We start from the raw sequence: 19330 nt of genomic DNA, 5'->3' as shown, positions 1-19330 counted from the left end.
CTCGACACAGCTGTGTTTCGGCCTATCAGGCCTGCATCACGAGTATGAACCCGGTTCATACTCGTGATTAGACGCTATCTAAGAGAACTTTGAGAAGTTGCCTACAAAGACGCTCCAGTACGATCATATTAAACATCTTTGAGAGACAAAAACAAAAGATTGCTACACTAGAAGTGAGCTTACTTATGGTGAAAAGACTCCTGATGCAGGCCTGATAGGCCGAAACACAGCTGTATCGAGTCTCACTCACGGACCTTCTTATTGTATTATTCATTATTTTTTCAGATTTTAGTGATGTTTATCTAGTTACTAATAAATTTGTTTTAAATTGGATATCAACTCAATACGTCGTCCTTCCTATTTTTGAGTCATATTCGCTGTTTTGTTTCTATTGTCGCTGCATGGAAGCACGCTACTGATAAGACAACTCTGGCGAGGATGAGATCTTAAAAAGTGCACAGAAACCTACTTCTCAAATTAGTTTTTCATGTTTAACTGAAGATAGACTTGAATAAATTAATTTTGCTAGCGTTTTAAATCTGAGTTAAGAACATAAACAAGATTTCTGCATGGTACACAGCTCTCAAAAAAGAAAAACATATCCTCAGTGGTTAGTAGCATCCTTTTAATAAATCTTACAAAAAAATAAAATACATCTGTACAGTTGATTATGAGCCCCTAAAAATGTAATATTTTTATTACAGCAGGCTCTCCTAAATGAATAAAAGTCTACGAGACCTTTCTGTGAAAGAGAACATCTTTGATGTGTATAAGCCTTGAAAAAAAAAAATTCTATAGAGGAAATATTTATAGACATGGCCAGTACATACCTTAAGCTTGACATGTATTTCAAATAAGATACAACTTGACTGGTTCACATGAATTTCTGATAAGCAATGCTTCTTGGAACTTTTAAACCAATTTGAAACACTTGGGCAAATGGGCAAAAGAGTAATAATTCTGCTACAATTTCAAATTCTGCTCACTATTTAAAGAGAATCCATTGCTTAGTAATAGCACATTAAGATATGATAATGATTATCTAACATTTTGAAGTGCCAAATGACAATTATCAAAAAGCATTTAGTACACTTTAAAAAAAAGACATGATATAGATTCAATAATTCTAATTCATGATTAGTGGATACAATTATTGATTTGTATTCCATCTGATACAAAATGTCTGATTCAAGAATTACCAAGTTTAAATTATCACATAAAAAATGTCAAAACATTTGTATACTGTTACTTACAAAAACGTAACATGGTTTCTCATTCTAATCCATTCAAAAGAGGAGATACAATTAAATTGGACTTGAAAATACAAAAGTAAATGCTACTATAGCTAACACCGGCTTTCCTTTTTGAAAGATGATTTCCATTTTTGATGAAAAAGCACAGGTATGATGTATTCTTCATTCAAATCTTATGTAGAGACTCCTGTTATCTGTGAGTATGTGTATATATACATCCACTCACTGCATTTTAGTATGCATTTCCCAAATATTTAAGGGTACTGTATGCAAACAATGTCACACTGATTCTACATTATAATAAAAAAGGGACAGAAGCATTTGTTTTTCATGATTTTAAAGTAGTAAAATCATGAGGGTTACACCCTCCCCACCAAAGAAAGACCAGATTCTCTAGTCCCTGGTTCTCACATTTTCACAATCACAACAGAATTTTAGTGCAAACACAGTCACAAACAAACTTGATTATTGTAATGTATGCTCCAGAGTTGTACTATCACTCAGTAACTCTTTCATGATTTAAATTCATACACAGGCCATTTTCCAAGTTTTTAGAATGCACTCATTTTGTTGCTGCTAATGCAGATGCTTTTTCCACATAGGCAGCTGAAAGTTGTTGCTGCTTGCCTCTCTCCAAGCTATTGTTCCTGTACAAGTGAACCCTCCAAAACAGTCCAGAATTCTGACAGAGGCATCTTGAATGGAGATCTGGCAAGTTTACAACAGGATTATTGCTGGAAATTTGAGTCTGAAGCTTTAGCTCCTATACCATTCTATTCTCCAAATGGATTCTTAAGCAGTCTGTGCAAAGCTCCCAGAGTCACAATAGCTCTTGCTTTTGATTGTCAGAATAACCAGGAATTTCATTCTAGAAAAGAAAAATATTTTAAATGATTAGTGAGGATAAACTATCAGACAACAGCTACAAGTCGGAATGAGCATTATTCAACTAATCAGAACCATCCAATCTAATGCATTTATATAAATTAAACCTGATTATGCTCTTTATTTAGAATTGTTGAAATAGATGCATGTAGTCTAATTATGCCTACTCTTTAGTACAGTAGTACCAGTGAGCCAGCAAATGTTGAAATTTTGGTCCTAGAAGAGAAAGAAAACATATATTTGTGATAACTAGAAATTTTGTATCTTTGAAACTGAAACTTTTGTTGGAACTCAGGTTGATGCTTGTTTACTCCTTTTTACATGCCAGACAGCATGTAGTATGTATTTACTGGGATGTTTGGGGGATGAGTAAATGTTGGTATGGAGAATTTACATATATCAGTTTAATAAGGAAAAGTTCATACTAATCTTCTTCTGTCTGCATTGCTCCCATGCTATCTGTGGGTTTTTCCAAAGTAGTAATTTATTAGTTTTCTAAACTAAACAGTACTACTACTATTTAACATTTCTAAAGCGCTACCAGGGTTACGCAGCGCTGTACAATTTAACATAGAAAATCAATCCATGCTCAAAGAGCTTACAATCTAAAGGACAAATGTACACAAGTTCCCTGCATGTACTCCTCAAATGTGAGAGGTGTACAGTTTTCTAGGACTTAGGTTCTCACTAAGGGCTCTGTTTACTAAGCAGCGTTATAGGCACGTTAACATTTTTAATGCGCGTTAACCATGTAAGTGCCTACAATATCCCTATAGGCGCCTACATGGTTAGTGCATTCTAAGTGTAGGCGCGCTAAAAACATTAATGCACCTTAGCAAACAGGGCCCTAAAGTTGTCCAATATAACTTATTTTTGAGTATAAGAAAAATGCAAGATATATATTTTACAGTTTACCTAGTTCATGATTTTTTCTAAATTAAATATATATAATAGCGTTTTAAACCTTTGGCACAATCTCTTGGTAGAGAATATTTCACTAGGCATACAAACCAATACATTCACAGTGAGTTTATTTTTTAATTATACACTGTCATGCCATGTGCATTTGTTAGGAAAAAGTGATAAATCTTATAATTTGCTTGTCCAGGTTTATTTTTTCTTGTGTGAATGGTTCCTAAACTTTATTCAGGAATAAAAACAAACATAGGGCCCTGTTTACTAAGATGTGCCAGCGTTTTTAGTGCATGCCTAAAATTAGCACGCGCTAAACACTAGAGACACTCATATATTCCTATGGATGTCTTTAGCGTTTAGAACTTTTATACCACAACAACCTAAACGGTTCTATGCAGTTTACAGTAAAAAGAAACCAGTTGTACCTGGGAAGTAACATCAATTAGTAGATTAAAAAGAAAAACAATTACATTAAACTTCCTTTATTAAACTTATTTAAAAAATTTCTCAAATAGCCATGTTTTAAGCATTTTTCTGAATCGCAGAAGACAATTAAAAGATCTAAGAATAACCGGAAGTTTGTTCCAGAATTTTATTCCCATAAAAACAAATGCGGACTGGAAATTTCCTTATATCTAACAAATTTGGAAGACGGGAAATGTAAAAGTAAAGTATTCTGCAATTGCACAGCATTTCACCTGCAGGGAAGAGTGAATAATGACAACACATATTCAGGGGCAAGACCATGTAATGTTTTGAAAATAATTATATAAATCTTAAACTATATTCTAGCTTGAACAGGAAGCCAATGGGCTCTAACCAGCAAGGGAGTTACCCTCTCAAACGTTTTAACAGAATAGATTAAGTGAATTGCCACACTCTGTAAGGTCTGCAACCTCTTTAAAATTAGTTGCGTACATCCAATAAAAAGTACAATAATGTAACTGACTTAAATATCAAGGCTCGAACAATCACCCTTAAATTGTAGACGTTCAAAGCAATGCCTAATCCTTCTTAGCCTTCTCAATGTAAAAGACACTTTTTTAGTTGTGTCACATGTTTCTCAAAGAAGAGGCCAATATTCAATACTCCTCCCAATATTTTTTAACTCCAATTCAATTGGAAAAGAAACCTTATTTATATTAATCAATTGACATATTCTGTTGTGGGTTAGAAGCAATAAAAAAATTTTGTTTTGTCTAAATGTTAACTTCTAGCTACCCAAACTTTCACTAGTTTAACACAAAATGTAGCCTTGATATCAATATTTAATATACCTACTTCTAAGGGAATAAGTAGTGATATCATCTGCATAAATAAACTCTTTTCACAGCATGACTACTTAGAATGTTACCTGATGATGACAATTGCTACATTAAAAACAATAGATGACAGGGGAGATCCCTAGGGGACACTATACTGAACCCCAAGAAGAGAAAAGTTCATTTCTCATTTTTACGTGATAGGGCCGCAAAGTTAAAAACCCCTTAAACCAATTCAGGAGTATACCAATCTCATCCAATATCCGTCATGATCTATCACAGAATTCAAGCACGCGTGGGATAAACATAAAGGAATCCTGTTCAGAAGGAATAGATACTAAGGAGCTTAGCCGAGATTGGGTGGCAGAGCCGGTGGGGGGAGGCGGGGATGGTGCTGGGCAGACTTATACGGTCTGTGCCAGAGCCGGTGGTTGGGAGGTGGGGATAGTGCTGGGCAGACTTATACGGTCTGTGCCAGAGACGGTGGTGGGAGGAGGGGCTGGTGGTTAGGAGGCGGGGATAGTGCTGGGCAGACTTACACGATCTGTGCCCTGAAAAGGACAGGTACAAATCAAGGTAAGGTACACACAAAAAGTAGCACATACGAATTTATCTTGTTGGGCAGACTGGAAGGACCATGCAGGTCTTTTTCTGCCGTCATCTACTATGTTACTATGTTACATCAAACGCTGCTCTCAGGTCAAATTAAATTAGCAGCACATGATGGCCCTTACCAAGTCAGTATTTTATTTCTACTATTATAGCACTTAGAACTGTATCAGTGCTGAAGTTCTTTCTAAAACCTGATTGGGAAACATACAAAATATTATACTGATCTAAATGCTCCACAAGTTGTTGTGTAACTATGGCTTCTAGGACCTCAAACAAAGGTATAAGTACTACTGGCCTATAATTACTAATCAGTGATGCTGGGCCAGACTGGTTCTTTAAGATTGGCATAAGAATAATGTTGCCCAAGTAGTTAGGGTAATGCCACTGTTCCAGACAGATTTAACCAAGACATAAACCATTAAAAAAAGAAAAACAGTGATGAAGATAAACTGAGAGCAAAGCAGACTGCATTCTAAATACTTATTTTCAAATTTAATCTAAAAAATATCTAGTGAGAAAGCGTAGAACACTAATAAAAATGTTTCCTGTTCTGTGCTTTGGTTTCCATAAGAGGAATGGAAAAAGAACATTTGTAAAAATAAACCTTTCCTAAATGAGGCATGTGTGTTGAAAAGAGGACAAGATACCTGGCCTAAAGTTATCTGATGATTCTTTTGCCAGTTTTCTTACAAACAAACAATGAACTGCAAAATCAAGATAAAATGTTTAGATTGAAAATATGCTCATTATAACCAATAACACCCAATAACAAAATAAAAATGGCACACACTAACTCAAAAGAGTTAAGCCTTTCTTCCCAAGGGCTATCTTTTGAAACCTAGTACAATCTCTAGTGCTAAGTCACCTGGACTACTGCAACTCCCTATATGCTGGCTGTAAAGAACAAGACAGCCCAGAATACTGCAGCCAGACTCATATTTGGAAAAACAAAATATGAAAGTGCAAAACCCCTAAGAAATATACACTGGCTCCCACTGAAAGAACGTACCACGTTCAAGATATGCACGATTATTCATAAAATCATTTATGGAGACGCCCCGACATACATGTTAGACCTCGTGGACCTTCCACCCAGAAATGCTAAACGATCCTCCTGCACCTTTCTCAACCTACACTTCCCCAGCTGTAAAGGGGTCAAATACAAACTAACACATAATTCCAGCTTTTCCTACATGGGCACGAGGATGTGGAATGCACTACCAACTCACTTGAAAACGATCAACGAAATAAATTGCTTCCACAAAACTCTGAAAACCTCTCTCTTTAATAAAGCCTACCACGAGAACCCATAATGACTAAACCACAACCCTTACACTCCCTTTACTCAGAATGTCTTAAGGTATAGCTACATGACTTGATCCTCTTGTCTTCTTATCACTTTGTAAAACCAATTGTATTTCTTCTCTGTTACGGCAATGTCATAACAGATCTTTGTAAGCCACATTAAGCCTGCAAATAGGTGAGAAAATGTGGGATACAAGTGCAATAAATAAATAAATAAATAAATACATGATGGAACGTGAAAAAGTCAAAGTGTATTAATGTTTTCCTTTGAGAGACAAACATTAGCTCCATTTCTCAAATATCAACCTGCAGGTGTGACTGCTCTATTACTACTTTTGATCTTATTTTAGGTCTCTTTTTGCTCACATATGCTTTTAGAATTGGAAACATATCCTATAGCAGAGCTCTTTATTATTCATCAAATGGGGACCACTTGGCAAAGCAAAGAATGCAAAGATACAAATGAAAGAAAAGATAGCTAATACGTTAAAAATTGGAGGAAAAGACATTTTTTCTAAGATATGTAAATGATAGGAGGAAGTGACAAAATGGCATTGTAAGGTTTAAGGGTGAAGGCGAGGAATATGTAGAAGCTGATAAGGATAAAGCTGAACTGCTTAACAATTATTTCTGTTCTGTGTTCACAGATGAAAGGCCAGGAGTAGGACTTCAGAAAAAAAGGCATATGGGAATGGCTGTGTGGTAGACCAGGACCGATTCTCAGAACATTGTGTTTGAGAGTAGCTAGCTAAACTAAAAATAGACAAAGCGATGGAGCCTGATGGGATACATCTGAAGCTACTCAAGGAAATCTGAGTTCTGGTGGCTCCATTGTCTAACTTTTTCAATGCTTCCATAGTCTGGAGTGGTCCCGGAAGACTGGAGAAGGGTAGATGTGGTCCCTCTGCACAAGAGAAAGGAAGAGGTTGTGAAACACTTCTACAGCAGAAGATTGTGAGGTTTCCAGAATCTAATGGACTGAAGGACCCGAGGCAGCATGGTTTCACTAGATGCAGGTCTTGTCAGACAGATCTGATTGATTTGACTGGGTGACCAACAGTTGGATATGGAAGGGACACTAGATGTGATGTACTTGGATTTTATCAAAGCCTTTCACACAGTCTGCATAGGTGACTGATAAATAAACTGAGTGCCCTTGGCATGGGTCCTAAAGTAACTGACTGGATTAAAACTGGTTATGTGGAAGGAGATACAGGGTAGTGGTAAATGGAGCTTGATCTAAGGGAAAGGATGTTATCAGTGGTATACCGCAGGGATCTGTCCTTGGGCTGGCTCTTTTTTTTTAACACATTTGTGAACGATATTGAAGAAGGACTGTCTGGTAAGTTTTTTTTTGAAAGGGTGATGGACGCATGGAACAGCCTCCAAGTGGAGGAGACAAGGACTGTGCCTGAATTTAAGGAAGCGTGGGACAAGCACATAGGATCTATTAGGAGAGGAGGAGGTAGTGGATGCTGAGGATGGGCAGACTGGATGTACCATTTGGCCCTTACCTGCCGTCATGTTTCTGCCCAGGACCTGGTAAAAAATGTATTATGTTATGCACACATCAAAAGCCAGTTTCCTTCTGTGCACTGCCATGGAATACTTAATGGCTTCATTACCACATATTTTAATGCAATGTGCAGCCATGTCTTTCATGCAAGTTAATGCCCGACCTCAATACCTCTCTGCATTGTTTGGTCAGTAATATGAGCATACAATCTGTAGTAACCCTGCAGTTATGCTTGTGATAGCTTTCTGTATTGGTCCCAGATTTCTGTAAGTTGCCTGCCTATGTGAATTCCCCCCTTACAAATATGAGTGCCTTTTGTAGAATGCCACTTGGGTGCCCAGATGACATTTTAATGGGTAAGTGTACACTCAGGTGTATTCTGTACTGTTGGCCCATAAACTATTTATAGACTTGTCCTTTATGTGGCTCAAATTCACTGAAAGCAGTGCGATGTCAGAAGAAAAGAGAGCACCTGGTACATGCCTCTACAGAAGGTGGTACAGAATATTGGGAGAACAGAGGCAGCCTTAAGGACACTATTATAGATAATTCATCTTAAAAGAAAAGTCAGAGTCTAAATCTAAGCTTAGGTTTTTGGAACTGTGGGCAAAATTTGCACATTATGCATCTTGTACAGAGATGCCAGAACTGTATCAGAAATGGCAGCATCTTGAAGATAGGATACAAGTCTGCAAGATGGTGGACTAGAATAGGTAAACGTGAATCAGCATACTCTTAAAAATATAAAGGGACATACAATGAAGTTAGTAAGCAGTACATTTAAAACAAATTGGGGAAAATGTATGCGACCATTTCTGGGAAAAGGTGACTAAACAAAAAGATGAGGTTTTAATGAATTCTGTTAGAGCAAACAATTTGTAATACAACAGTCCAAACCCCATCCTTTTATGTGAAAAAAAAAAAAGTTACAGAAGATCAAACTTGTAACTTTTTCAGACTGTTTATGGACCCATGACATGAAAAATCAGCCATTCTCAACGGTTTGGACCACTACTTTGGTCACCTTTCCCAGAGATGGTCACATTTTTTCACTCAATGAATAACTGCATCCTGGAATTAACTGCCAGAGGATGTGGCACATATTAAGAGTAAATCTTAATCCTAAAGGTTTGACTGTGTGCAGGAGGATCACAGAAGATTTGTGTGACTCTGCAATTCCCAGTGTTTCTCTGTGGGGTTTTTTTTTTATCACAGGGATAAGAACAGTGGCTTTATATTGCAGTGGAGTTTTTTTCTTTCTTCACTTGAGAACTTGTTGGATACAAAGATCAGCAATGTTCAATATCTGCTACAATTATTAAGAACTGGGTTTTGTGTGCCCTTGTTTTTTTAAGGCTCACTGACTGATCTTTATTGAGATTGTGCTCTGATGATACACAGAGACTGAAGAAACTGCAATTTAGGGTTTATGTTCAATGTTCTTTGTGGGATTTACATATGTGATCAGGGTATAAGTCTGGTGTGGATGGCAGTGTGAGTGAGTTGCAGGGATACTATTTGGTAATTCTTTTAATGCACTGGTTTGTTTTCACTAATAAAGATTTTGCAATTTATATAGAACAGGAGTACTGTTGTTAACATATTAAGAGCAGCCAGATTTGTTTGAACAAGTACATAAATTGGGAGTAGTCTAATTGTTTGTGCAGTGGCCAGAGAACTAAGGGAACCGAGTTCAATTACCACTTCAGCTCCTTGTGATTCTGGCAAGTCACTTAACCCTCCATTGCCCCAGGTACAAAATAAGTATCTGTATATAATATATAAACTGCTTTGATTGTAACCACAGAAAGGTGGGATATCAAATCCCATCTTTTTTTTCCTTTATCCCTGGAATAAGTAGTATGGAATCTAGTTTGGTGATTCCTCTGCGGTCTGCAGATCCCATGGGAGTTTGTGAGAACATTACAGGAACCCCATAGGACAAAGAAAAAAAGAAGAGAGAGACTTTTTTTATGCTACTATAATCCATGCGAGCAGAAAACAGATGCTGTTGTAGATGAAGGATAAGCACTGGTAGGGATGACAGTAGTAGCATCAGTAGCTGCAGGGAACAAAAAGAAGCAGCAGGTTAGGCTTGGAGGTGGCTGCTCAGGTCAGAAGCAGTAATGGCTATGAGGGTAGGATTAAAGACTGCTGGGCACACCAGAAGCCGGTAACATGAGGGTGAGACCAGCAGTATGGCATCAACAAGCAAGAAAAGCAATACTAATAGTGGGACTAACTGAAAGAAAAAGGGAGCCTGCAGGAGACAGACCTGGAGGCGGGTGGGATAACGACTGAAACTGGAGGAAGCTGTCTGGGGGGAGGGGGAGGTGCAGTGAGAGAGAGGAAAATTGGTAGAAACAGAAGGGGAATTGGTATAATGGAGAAAGGCTTGGCACTTAAGGGAAAGGGGTTCAGGATGAATGATGGAGATGAAGTGGAGGTACCTGAAATTTTTGAAGGTTAATAAAGGGCCTACACAAAGAAAAAAAAAGTACCAAACCTCTGATCTGGTTTTTGGGATCCTACCAGGTACTTGTGATCTGGATTGGCCACTGTTAGAAACAGGATACAGGTTCTGATCCAGTATGGTAATTCTTATGTTCATATTTCTGTAGGTTTACAGTAACTCTCTACTGAAGAATCTTAGCCAAGTATCTTAGAATGTACTTTGGTAAATGATGTATTATCTAATTTGACAAAAAATAAAAAGCCACACTGGGATATTCCATGTTTGGTTCACACAAATACAAGGGCATTATGTAACACCTAACCAGTAACGTACTAATAGCAGTTTTTATTAAGGCACACTACCGCATTTAATAGGCACTACTTCGTATTATTTACCAACATCTTATTTTATGCAATTGGGCCTATTTCCTATTAGTACATGCTAATGCTGTTAATTAATATTTACATGTTAATGCACTAGTAAACTAAACTTGATCACATTCCATGCACAACAGGGCTATCTGAATGTTTTGTAGATGGGGTCCTTCCTGATCTTTAAACTGATTTAACAGCCCTAAGGTTGGACGATAAAGTTAAGCACTTTGGAGAAAAGTCTTGGAGCCAGAACACATCAAACAAAAAAATGTGTACTGATAATGGATTTTTTTTTAGATTTATTGTACTAAGCTATAGGACTGTAGATTTCATGTCTGGCAATTTCTCATACTTAAACCTGAATTCTGGTGCAGACATTTCACTCTGAAATACTTTAATATGTGGTAAAAATCTAAGCTCACAAGGAGAAAGCCTTCATTTTTTTTTTTTTAGAAACTATATAAGTAAGAATAAATTCCTTCAAAATTTCTCATTTTCTGTCTTATGTTTTAAAAATATTTTGGAACCTTAGGACTCATGAGGAACCCTTTGGGGATTTGTAGATAACCAGCCTGAACAAAATCAAGACTAAGGGGTCCTTTTACTAAGGTGCGCTAATGGATTTAGTGTGCACTAACGATTAGTGCGTGCTAAATGCCATATAGCCCATTATATTCCTGTGGGCTGCATTACCTGAACAAAATATTGAAGTATTCCAATTAACTGTTGCTGAGCCCAGTAGTGTCATTGAATGATTTTACTTATGAAGTTGCTTGGGGGTGTAGGCATAGTCTTCTACCATACTATGCTTTCAGTATGAATGAAAAGCTTACAATTCATATAGCTCTAAGTTGATATTTAAAAGATGAATATTTAGTAGGGATGCATATTTCTGGTACACATCCAATTCATAAGCATGCCTTAAAAAACTGTGGCCAAAATCATTTTAATGCTCATTAACCTACAAATTACTGCACTTACAAATCCATTTACATGTGCAAAAAGTTCTAATGCCCATTAAAAAATTTAAACAAAAACGTTTGAAGACAGCCAGAAAAATCCAAGAAAAAATAAAATCCAAAAATGATCAGCAAAGTTGCTTGCCTATAAACAGGTGTTTTCAATAGGCAGCAGAACTAAATCAGGCACACAAATGAGGGACAATGCACCGCTCTGGGATGGAACAGCACTCCCAGAGCTTAAACGTTCTGCATATGGATGCCACTTCCCACATGGAGGAATCTACTCATTCCCTTTTTTTAGTTTCAAAGTTCAGGAGTAATGCAACTCTCAGGGAGTTAGGAAGGACTGTTTGCCTGATAAATCCCATTGCTACAGCAGATATTCATTATAGGTAATCAACTTTACATCCTGTTTGTTGATGGAAATCAGGTACACAGATGACTACCAAGCTCACAGATGATCCATCTCAAATAACTTTGTCAATGAAGAGAAGCCTACTCAGACAATGATACAAGCACTGCATCATGAGGATGATACTGCTCAGCTGGATGGACTGTCTCTTAAGGACTGGTTCAAGCATCTGTGTGACATAAAAGGTATATGAAGCGAGAACCAAGAGCTGCTTTGTAGATTCTTTTCAGCAAAGAAGACTTCAAAAGAGCTACACTAATCACAGTGGCTCTGATGAGATTTGACTTATTCTAACCAGAAGCAGTCAGCTCATAACATAATTTGAAACAAAATGCTAGCCAAGTCTGCTGGGGCTGAAAAGGACAAAACAACTGCACAGATTCTCTAATGGAATCCGTTCTCTTAAGATAGAAATCAAGGGTAAATTAGTTTTTACCTGATTTTCTTTCTGATACCCTCCAGACGTTTGGGTTTGTGCTGTCCTGCCAGCAGCTGCAGAATGAAAACTACTGATGTCATCACTTAAGAACCCTGTGCAACCCCCTGGCCAGTCAACAATGCAGAAGGGCAATGAACCGCTTAGAGAGCTACTAACGAAGGATAAAGCTTCTCCAGACTAAAGATCTAAAAATGAACTAAGATCTTTATGATCCAGAAGAAAACCTGAAGCTAAGAACCATGGGTGGGGTCTGGACTGGTCTATAGGGACTCAAAGAAAGAAAATTAGCAGGAAAGCCTATCCTTTCTTATAGTCCCATCAGACCAGTTCAGATGATTGGGAAGTAGCAAAGCAATACTTACTGAGGGTAGGACCCTGAAATCCCTGCCGCCAACTCTTTGGCCCCAAGGGATGCATCATTTTGAGCATTCAATCTGTAGTGACAGACAAACAAATGCAGAGATTTCCATAGTTGTGCTTTGCAAATTTCTTGAGGAAGAACTAAGGAGTGCTCTGCTCAAGAAGCAGACTGACCATTCTAGAATGAGCTTTCAAAACTTCTGGAACTGGATGACCATGGACAATATAAACAGGAGCAACAACCTCTTTAACCCAACTCTGGAACGCAATACCAAGACACATCCGAAAAACCAAACACCACCTACCCTTCCGAAAGCTGCTGAAAACATACCTCTTCAAACAAACCTATCCAAATGACCCAAATTAATTCACAAACCTAACCCACACCACTAACACTACCCTCACCTCTATCCCTCCCCCCACATCTCTTCCTCTTATCCTACTCCATACAGTTGTGTTAACTCTGTGTTACTGTACCATACATTGTAAGCCGCACTGAACCTGCTATCGAGCGGGAAATAAATACTACAAATAAATAAAATAAAAAAATCAAGCTATTGTCACTTTTGATGCTGCTTCCCCCCCTTTACAGCATCAACTAAAAAGAACAAGAAGCTTATCCAATTTCCTTATTATTTTGTACATTTCAGGTACTTCAACATGTTTCCCACATCTAATTTGTGCAAGGCAACTGCACTAATTAAGATCCTGAAAAACAGGTAGAGACAAACCGATTCAGATGAAAGGCCAAAACTACTTTGGGAAGTAAGGATGGGCCTAGTCTAAGTACAACCTTTTAATTGATGAAGTCCAAAAAAGGTTCTGTACAGGACAAGACATATAACTTTGAAGTTTGCCTAGCCGAACAAATAGCTACAAGAAAAACTCTCTTATCTTCCAAGGCTGTGGAATCTAAAGGTTCAAAAAGAGGGTGAACTAAGGTAGACATGACCAAGTTTAAATCCTAGAGTGGGAATCAACAGATGACGTGGCAGACTGAGAAGTTTAACCTCTGTAAACCCTAATTCTTCCTGTTCTTAAGCGATCCCACATGCTTATCCCATGCCAAGTAGCTAAGTCTTATCTTCAATGATGCGAATGCCAGCTCCTTGTCCAAAACATCTTGCAAGAAACCCAAAATATCTGGAACAGAAGATGCAGAAGAAAAAGAAACACTTATCTTGACATCAATTCTCAAAAATCCTCCAAACCCTTATGTATGCTAATGAGGTACATCTTTTTTCAGAAAGTAACAAGGTAGCTATCACCTTATTCATTAATCTTTCTTCTATAACTTCGCCTTCTCATGAGCCAAGCCATTACAAAGAAAACTGAGACACAAGTGTATAGATACCAGTACCCAATCACAGAAACTCTCGATGCCATATGGCAAATATAGGTTATTCAGATCATATATTTTTTGCACTCATTCCCTCTGCCCAGTAGCAAATGAAGCTGTTCAGCCTTCTCTCAAGGGTATGTGTTTTGCAAACTTCACCAAACTGTGCACAATGTTTTGCAAACAAATTCATGTACATAAAAAGATGGCAAGAAGCTATGTGGGAAGCAAGCACAGCATTCTGAAAACATTTTCTTTCAAAAAAAAAAAAAAAAAGATTCCAATGTCTGAGCTTTTCTGAATAGCTCTTGGAACTTCTGGTCCTTTTCAAAGTGAATTTGACCTTTGTGGAATGAGGAGGAAGCAGTTGCTTCTCAATGTACATAGTCAACCACATACTTATCTGTACATATTTGAGTCATGGGCACAGCTTCCTTAAGGGGAGAAAAGGGGGTTTGAGGACTTGGAGGAGATCCAGTGGGTACTTCTAACTTAAACAGAACGGCCCCAGCCAGTTCTCTCACAAAAGCTAATGTACGAGACAGCTCCCTAGGAAGTGATTTTCTTCTTTCATGAAGAGAAGATGGGTTGATGGTAAGCTAGTTGAAAGTTCTCCAGAAAATACACCTGACTCAATCAGAAATACTACAGAGCAGAAGTCTGGGTCTCTGCCTGTCTAGATCTATTGGTATCTGTGTCACACCTTTGGCATGGGCATCAAGAAAGAAGCTTTCTCCCCCAACACACTGGAGATCGACAACGGAGCAGCAGATACTGACCCTGAAGTCATTCTGTGTGTTGATGCCTCCCCTACAGGCAGTGCATAAATCTCGAGGACCAATTGGATCTTTCTCTGTGTTAACAGAATGTGTTGAAGCTACAGCACTGAAATAAGCAAAAGAATGCATTATCTGCTCATCAAATCTCCCCCTGAGCTGCTCCTCAAAGGTTAGCATTGACAAAGGCATAGGGAAAACAGTAGGGGTGGCCACATCCTCATGAGACACTCAAGTAGTATTGTACGCCAGGTCTTGGGTCCTTGGGAACTGGTTCACCCCTCTATGATAACAAGGAGATAAGTGGTCCTCACATCAGGTGCACTTTGAGAACACCAGTAACCTCTGTGCTCTTGATGTCATGCTCTGAAAAACTGCAGTGTCTGTGACCCTGCCTATCTGGTGTTTGGCACTGCTAGCCTTTGGCATCAAAGTCGAAAACAGCAGGACTCAGGAATCATACTTGTTTCACACATATCATTTTCACCTCAAATTTCCAATGTTTGTAAAACAGGGTTCTTTGTACTCTGACAACTCTGTGCTATTCACCGTTACTTCAGCACCAATACTTTTCACTCCCTTATTCTCTGTTGACTATGAAACTGGACTACTGCACTATCATATACCTTGGTTGCGCACAAACATCCATTAAAAGGCTCCAATCTCTCCAAAATACAGCCATTTGATTGCTCTGCCACACCCATTGTTATGACCACACATCACCATTACTTCAAAAATATCACTGGCTTCCAATTCATAACCGCATTCTCTTTACACTATTGGTCCTTACATACAAATCCATAGGAATAAAATGTGCCCTGCTGCAGATAACTCGAGCTAATCTTTAATAAAAGACCCCCTAAATGACTTGATTTTGACCAAAATACTCCAAGAGCCCAAGGTACTCAACTGAGGTCTACACCAAACTTTAGAAGCACAAAAATATTAGGGAACTTTAAAAATAGGCAAAAATCTAAGAAAGAGTACTGGATGACAGTAACAGAACCAAGAAAACTTAAAAAACAAATCTTCTCCAAGCAATAGCTGGTGCTACTATTCAGTTTTCAAATCTTCATATTTGTGGAATTTCAATATTCATGTGGATAGTCCTAAACATCCAAGAGTATCACATTTTTTTCTTTTATTCAAAATCTTGGTCTGAATCAACAGGTTAGTATTGAACCCCATTGTGAAGCACATCCTTTGGATTTAATGATTTCCCAAGTATCCTCTGCATTTGCTTTATACAGTTTTACAGCATTTCTGATTTTTTTGTCTGACAATTATGTCCTTCACTTTATATTATTCTCAGCACAATTATATCACACCCCAAGACACGTAGGATGTATGAAAAGACAGATCCATCAACTTGATCCCGATTTTCTTCCACCTCTATTCTCCTGATTTCCTGAAAATATTGGTTCTTGCTCTCTTAAGATCAGGTTCAATGCTGGGATACTACTCTTTAAAATAATCTTATTGTTCTATTTCTTGCAGTCAGCCTTGGTACCACCAGGGGTTCCATGTCTTTTGAAATAATGGACTTGACAATCGCTCAGTTGATACTCTACAGCTCTATAGATCTTGATAATGATATTTTATCTAAAAGTGGCTAAATGGAAACTATTATATTAATTCTATTCGGACTTTGGCTAATCCCACTAGAAAAAACTGAGGAAAATTCTGACATCTCATTCTGTCTCCAATATTACTCGGGTATCACCTTCAGCTTATGTTTTGGCTCTGTATTTTGCTCCAAGATCAATTCCCTTGATTGCATTAGTCTCATCTTTAAGGTTCAAGGTTATGTTTATTTGATTATCCGCTTAGGGTCAGACCATCAAAGCGGTTACCCGAACTAAAATAAAAATAGAAAGCAACATAAAAAAATACAAACAATAATAATTATGATAACTCTGCTGTGACCCAACAGGCCCTGAGCCTGGATCACCTGGTAAAGGCTGAACGAAATAAATGAGTCTTTAGCAGGACTTTAAATTTAGGGAGACTGCCTTTTATATGTGGCGATAAAAAAAGTGCGTTCCACATGGTGGGGCCCACTACATTAAACACTGATGCTCTATATGTGCTCAGAGGCACAGCATGAACAGTAGGTATAGCCAGCCCCTGATTTCTCACCTTGCATCCAAACCAAAGTTTCAGCGTGCTTGTCTGACATTGCTGTCTGGATGTCTCAACGCCACCTGAAATTAAATATGACCAAAACCGAGCTTCTCATTTTCCCCCCCAAACCCACCTCCCCGCTCCCCCCGTTTTCTATTTCTGTTGATGGCTCTCTCATTCTCCCTGTCTCCTCAGCTCGAAACCTTGGGGTCATCTTTGACTCTTCTCTCTCCTTCTCTGCTCACATCCAGCAGATTGCCAAGACCTGTCGTTTCTTTCTTTACAACATCCGTAAAATCCGCCCCTTTCTTTCCGAGCACTCTACCAAAACCCTCATCCACACCCTTGTCACCTCTCATTTAGACTACTGCAATCTGCTTCTTGCTGGCCTCCCACTTAGTCACCTCTCCCCTCTCCAGTCGGTTCAAAACTCTGCTGCCCGTCTCATCTTCCACCAGGGTCGCTTTACTCATACTACCCCTCTCCTCAAGACCCTTCACTGGCTCCCTATCCGTTTTCGCATCCTGTTCAAACTTCTTCTACTAACCTATAAATGTACTCACTCTGCTGCTTCCCAGTATCTCTCCACACTCGTCCATCCCTACACCCCTTCCCGTGCACTCCGCTCCATGGATAAATCCTTCTTATCTGTTCCCTTCTCCACTACTGCCAACTTCAGACTTCGCGCCTTTTGTCTCGCTGCACCCTACGCCTGGAATAAACTTCCTGAGCCCCTACGTCTTGCCCCATCCTTGGCCACCTTTAAATCTAGACTGAAAGCCCACCTCTTTAACATTGCTTTTGACTCGTAACCACTTGTAACCACTCGCCTCCACCTACCCTCCTCTCTTCCTTCCCGTTCACATTAATTGATTTGATTTGCTTACTTTACTTATTTTTTGTCTATTAGATTGTAAGCTCTTTGAGCAGGGACTGTCTTTCTTCTATGTTTGTGCAGCGCTGCTTATGCTTTGTAGCGCTATAGAAATGCTAAATAGTAGTAGTAGTAGTTGGCTACAGTGCAATGTCCTGGAGGGGACATAAGGTAACAAATGAGAGGACAAAAATACAGGGGAATCTGCAAGAGGGAAATAGTTGAAGGGAAGAGCATTTTACTCCTGCAGTTCGACATGTCCAGTACCTTTGATATGGTGCACCATGGCATACTACTGTGGCTCCTAGATTACTTTGGTGCAAGTGATAACGTATTAGCCTGGCTGAGAGGTTTTCTTACATCCAGATCCTACCAAGTACACGCCAACTCTAACCTATCATCTCACTGGAAAGCAGACTGCGGTGTGCCACAGGGCTCCCCACTATCACCTACCTTCTTCAATGTGATGTTGATCCCTCTGGCAACGGCTCTCTCCAAACTGGGACTAAACCTGTTTATCTATGCAGATGATATCACTATCTTCATTCCTTTTGAGAAAGACCTAAATGAAATTACCTGTAGGATTCGGCAAGGTTTTAGCACCATGCTCAACTGGGCCAATTCTTTTCGATTCAAATTCAACACCGAGAAAACACACTGTTTGATCCTCTCCTCTCCTTATAACAAACTCAGGCCTCGTACATTAATTACTCCTGAGCTCGTCCTGCCAATCTCGATATCTCTAAAAATCTTGGGAGTCCTGGTTGACAGATCTTTGACATTGGAGCAACATGTGAACTCTACAGTCAAGCAAATGTTCTACTCTCTTTGGAGGCTTAAGCGTATCCAGCCTTACTTTCCTCGAGATGTATTCTGCAATCTAGTCCAGTCTCTAGTAATTAGCCGTCTCGATTACTGCACCAGTATCTACGGGGGATGCACAAACATGCTCCTAAAAAAATTGCAAACTGCTCAGAATACAGCAGCTTGACTCATCTTCGGCAAATCGAGATTTCAAAGTTCGAGACCATTGCGTGAGCGGCTGCACTGGCTTCCTGTGAAGGACCGCATCGCGTTCAAGATCTGCGCATTGGTGCACAAAATCATATATGGAGAAGCCCCTTCCTATATGGACACTCTCATTAACCTGCCGCCCAGGAACTCCCGAAGGTCAGCCCGCTCGTACCTCAATCTCCACTATCCAGCTCCTAGTGGCCTCAAATATAAGACCATCTGAGGAGAGAGGAAGTGACGTCATCGCACAGCATGGTAGCCTAGTCCCACAGCTCTCCTACCCAACACCTATTTTTTTGGGTAAAACAGCGAATTAACAGACGAAAAAAGCAGCTTAGGCAAGCGGATTCCTCCTCTGAACGGTTGTAGACATGAGCAAAACAGCTTCTAGCCGGAAAAAAGAAGCGGACAGAGCAGAGAAAAATATGGCGCTCAAGGCCGCTAAACGCCACA

General features: G+C 39.0%; 1 protein-coding gene across 1 annotated transcript in view; it reads right to left on the bottom strand.

Annotated features, from left to right (window-relative positions):
* Positions 1-611: 611 nt before the first annotated feature.
* E2F6 (E2F transcription factor 6) overlaps positions 612-19330 on the bottom strand; it is a 61065-nt gene continuing 42346 nt past the window's right edge. Inside the window, exon 8 of the mRNA XM_030198856.1 lies at positions 612-2121. Within this exon, the coding sequence (XP_030054716.1) occupies positions 2117-2121 (5 nt within the window). The 3' untranslated portion in view covers positions 612-2116. The remainder of the gene's footprint in view (positions 2122-19330) is intronic.

Source organism: Microcaecilia unicolor, chromosome 3, assembly GCF_901765095.1.
Source record: "Microcaecilia unicolor chromosome 3, aMicUni1.1, whole genome shotgun sequence".
In the NCBI taxonomy this organism is placed as follows: domain Eukaryota; kingdom Metazoa; phylum Chordata; class Amphibia; order Gymnophiona; family Siphonopidae; genus Microcaecilia; species Microcaecilia unicolor.
The sequence above is the reverse complement of the archived record's forward strand: the minus strand, read 5'-3'. Positions and strand labels throughout refer to the sequence as shown.